We start from the raw sequence: 4161 nt of genomic DNA on the forward strand, positions 1-4161 counted from the left end.
GCTGTGTATTTGAAATCTGGTGGAGGCAAAAATTTCTCCATAGCCTATTTTCCATTTTCCGTCTACATTGAACGGGCGACAAAAGTGAAATGGTATGGCCTTCTGCTCTCTACCCTTTCTAGGGCTTCGAATAATCTATAGTGTCTTTTCTGATCTCCTTCTGTTACGTGGTTGCTGCATCCATAGGCGCTACCAAACCAGCAAACTGTTGATTACCCTAGCTTCAAGCTTGTGATCGTCGGTGATGGCGGGACAGGTATACCTGTTTTCGATTAGTGTCTTTTTTGTTTTTTTCTTTTACTTCCGCTTCCAGATCGGTTTTCTTTTTTTCACTGTTTCTTCGTGTTCCGGTTGTGTTTCGGTTAACTATGGAATGGATTATTTTTGGAAGTGATAAATGCTATTCTTTTTTATGCAATGCAGGAAAGACTACTTTCGTCAAACGTCATCTCACTGGAGAATTTGAGAAAAAGTATGAACGTAAGTGTTAGATTCTCTGGGATACCAATTTATGCATATCATCTTACTTTGTTAATAGTGTTTGGTAGATTGGTGGCTAATTTAAGCTTTTGCGGTTTTGTTACTTTTAGCGACGATTGGTGTTGAAGTTCATCCCTTGGACTTCCATACCAACTGTGGGAAGATCAGGTTCTACTGTTGGGATACTGCGGGCCAGGAGAAATTCGGAGGACTCAGAGATGGCTATTAGTAAGTTGCTTTTCCATCTAAGAGTTAAGACCCAACAATGTCTGTTACTGAATTTTTAGATTATGAAGCGGAACTACAAGCAAGCTTTCTTTTGGGTCCTTTATCTTTATATTGTCGTATTTTAGGTTCTTCAATTGTGAAGGTTGTCATGCCGTGAATTAGCATTATTCCTCTTGTTGAGTGAGCAATGAGATTCCGTTGTATAGCGATATAATTTTCTACTGCGTAGGATTTAGTTGCAGCAACTGAGCCTATTTTGGGTGAAACTTTTGGTTTCGAGTTAAAAGATGTGTTTTACATTTGTAGCGAAATAAATGATTCTCTTAATTTTTCCTACGGTTGAGTTCAGAGCTAAAATGTCGGGGAATTCCCCTGGCTTTGGGTAAAGTTGGCGAGAACTGCTAAAATAACGGTACGAAGAAGGTGCATTTTGTGTACTTAACCCAAGTCAACTTAACCTTTTCTCAACTCAGTAGTGACTGTTAAATCTTTTCCCTTCAGTTTCTCTATAGCCTTCGTTGTTACGAGGCATAAGGCCCGGTTGGAGTTTGTTTTTGGATGAGCTAGGAAAGAAGTTTGGAATAGGGACCTGGAGTAAATATTGGGGTGTTGATTGAAATTTCCTCTTTTCGAACTATTTTGGTTCTCAAATTGAGCTTGCTAAGTCAAGTTTTGAGTTGATCAGTTATCAATACGGACTTGAAAGTAAATATTGGGTGTTGATTGAAATTTTTTTTTTCCCAACTATTTTGGTTCTCAAATTGAGCTTGCAAAGTCAAGTTTTGAGTTGATCAGTTATTCATCTATTCTGTTTAAATGCCATTTGAGTTTACTTGTTGTGTAATACTTACCATTTACCAGTGGTTCTACATGTGATTTAACTTTTGGTGCACATTTTTAGTTTGTTGCTTCTTCCTTTCACGTTCACTAACCAATGTTTCTGTAATTCATGACTTCTATGTATGTAGCATCCATGGGCAGTGTGCCATTATTATGTTTGATGTCACTGCTCGTTTGACGTACAAGAATGTCCCTACATGGCACAGGGATCTTTGCAGGTGTGTTTAGAACTTGGGAATTTAAGGTTTCTTTCATGTCTTCCATCATTTGAAGATGGTATCTTTCCCAGTTGATTTGCGATTGAAATCTCTCTTCTGATGATAGGGTGTGTGAGAATATTCCCATTGTTCTTTGTGGAAACAAAGTGGATGTCAAGAACAGGCAGGTGAAGGCAAAGCAGGTCACCTTTCACCGTAAGAAGAATTTGCAGTATTATGAGATCTCTGCAAAGAGCAACTACAACTTTGAGAAGCCTTTCCTGTATCTTGCCAGAAAACTTGCTGGGTAATATCGAATGAAAGTTTGCTTATTCTATTTCATTTAAGGTATTCTTTTCTATTTCTGGAATCTTACTGCTGCCTTTTATGCGAAATTGCAGAGATCATAACCTCCATTTTGTTGAGTCACCTGCTCTTGCTCCTCCCGAAGTCCATATTGATATGGCTACACAAGAACAGTAAGTGATTCAGTTGTCTGCTTGAAGTTCTCTTTAAAGATCATACTATCAACGTTATTAATAGCGATTACCTCAGTAGGTAGAAGGAGAACTTGAAGTAAAAAATTTATATACTAAAAGTAATTTAGGGGGGTTGGGGGGGGGGGGGTTCAGGTAATGCCAACTTTGGAATTAGGCTCAAGAAAAAATGAAGATTTATTTGGAAAGAAGAAAGCTTTATTCCTAGATTTTTAATTATGATATGAATTAGAAGATTGCAAAGAAAGTGGGTCAGTTGGATTACCTTTAAACATATCCTTTTGAACTTGGGGATATTAGATTTTTTTTTTTTAAAATAAAAAAAATAACACCAGTAGAGTTTTGAAAACGGGTTTTACTGTAATATGCTGCAATTTAGACGTGGATCAGATGGATGGGGCAATATTTCATGTTGAGTTCTGCCACTGTATCCTAGCTTTGTTTTCTTGCCTCTTCTTTTTGTTTTCAATGGAGTTTGTCAAATTGATTTTGAATACCCATTGAATCTTTCTCTTGGTTACCCCCTCCCCCCGCCAAAAAAAAAGAAGAAAAAGAATCTATCTCTTTGCTGAAAAGTGGTTTGATTTTTCATGCCCTACAAGGTGTGGAAAAAGAAGCAAATTAGAATAATGATAAATCTTGGTTGGTTTTGTTTTGCTGATTTATTCTATCTAATGTATTTTTTCCCCTTATAGGCATGAAGCTGAATTGGCAGCAGCTGCAGCACAGCCTCTTCCTGACGATGATGACACATTCGAGTAAATGGTTGTTGTTTTCCATTTTGTGTGGATAAATGTGCTTCGGCTCTTTACCTTCCCAGCTGGTAGATGAGGAGGGTAAATGGGAATGCAGAAGTAGGAATTCTTTTTCTCTTCTGCAATTTATCCCATTATGCATAGGAGGGATTTGGGTAAAATATTCTGTGGCTCCACAGAGAATCACTTCAGGCCTCGTGTTATTAGCCTAGCAGTGGGTTGTCTTTCTTTGACTTAGGTGTTCTTTTGTTTTTCGAATCATGTGGAACCTTGGTTCCAAAAGATGGTGTAATTGAGCGAAATATAAATTTTCTTTTGTGGAAAGTGATTCAATTTTATGCACTCTGTTCCATCTTCTAATTCGTATAAGCATCCATGTATTCTTTTGTATGTTTGGTGATGGGGAACAGATCGATGAAGATGCTTCAGTTCATGTAGAATATTTGGGTTTGACAACCTTAACTAAGCCCCTGGATATCTAGGGGATTGGAATCATGGTTCATAACAGAGGGTTTTGGTTTAGGCAAGTCACAAGGCCGTTCTACTGGGCTATGGGTTTCTTAGCTCTCATTTTGCAGCCAAGGCTTCAGGTTTCTTGTGTTGTCAGTTTCTGGCAATGGTCATGGACCTCTAACTCAAAAAAAGAGAAGCTAACTGCAGATAGGTTCCAAGGAAATGGTTCTGGAAAACCCATCTCATATCAGCCAAAATCGGATAGTTAGGTTTGGGTTAGCATCGTTAGAGCTTTATTTGACGGTTGAGTTAGCATCTGTCGAGATGTTACCTGCTCAAATGAAGGTGTAACGTCATAAACTCTCTTTAACTCCAGGACCACAAGGTCATTAGGTTCTGGTCCAGGTTATACTGTGATAGACAAACAGTCTCTTCCAAAGAACAATTATTTCTAGCGCTGCTAAATGTGGTTGCTGCTGAGCTTGTATTTCTAGCGCTGCTAAATGTGGTTGCTGCTGAGCTTGTGAAATGAGCTAGACTTCTTCACGCTAACTGGAACTGTTAGGTATATGACTAGGACATTTTCGCTTTCTCTTTCTAAATTTTGATTCATTGAATCGGAAGAAGTAAAAGTAAAACTACTAATCATCTAAATCAGATCAACCAAAGTTCACATTCCCAAGGAGAAAGCGATACCAAACCCAAAGTGTG

General features: G+C 38.3%; 1 protein-coding gene across 1 annotated transcript; it reads left to right on the forward strand.

Moving 5' to 3' along the window:
• Positions 1-3419, forward strand: LOC149025084 (GTP-binding nuclear protein Ran-3-like). The gene is made up of 8 exons (XM_089145294.1): positions 1-92; positions 187-256; positions 424-480; positions 591-708; positions 1677-1766; positions 1873-2052; positions 2147-2224; positions 2938-3419. Exons 1-8 carry the CDS (start codon positions 90-92, stop codon positions 3002-3004), a joined length of 663 nt encoding a protein of 220 aa, XP_089001420.1. The 5' UTR covers positions 1-89; the 3' UTR covers positions 3005-3419.
• Positions 3420-4161: the final 742 nt, after the last annotated feature.

This window comes from Hakea prostrata, chromosome 2 (assembly GCF_041222555.1).
Source record: "Hakea prostrata isolate BN-2017 chromosome 2, UWA_Hpros_2, whole genome shotgun sequence".
Taxonomy (NCBI): Eukaryota; Viridiplantae; Streptophyta; class Magnoliopsida; order Proteales; family Proteaceae; genus Hakea; species Hakea prostrata.

Bases quoted from the DNA above. Each gene is read 5' to 3' on its own strand.
- LOC149025084 (XM_089145294.1), top strand. The intron at 481-590 runs GTAAGTGTTAGA...TGTTACTTTTAG, and splicing joins ATTTGAGAAAAAGTATGAAC to CGACGATTGGTGTTGAAGTT. The intron at 709-1,676 runs GTAAGTTGCTTT...CTATGTATGTAG, and splicing joins GGACTCAGAGATGGCTATTA to CATCCATGGGCAGTGTGCCA.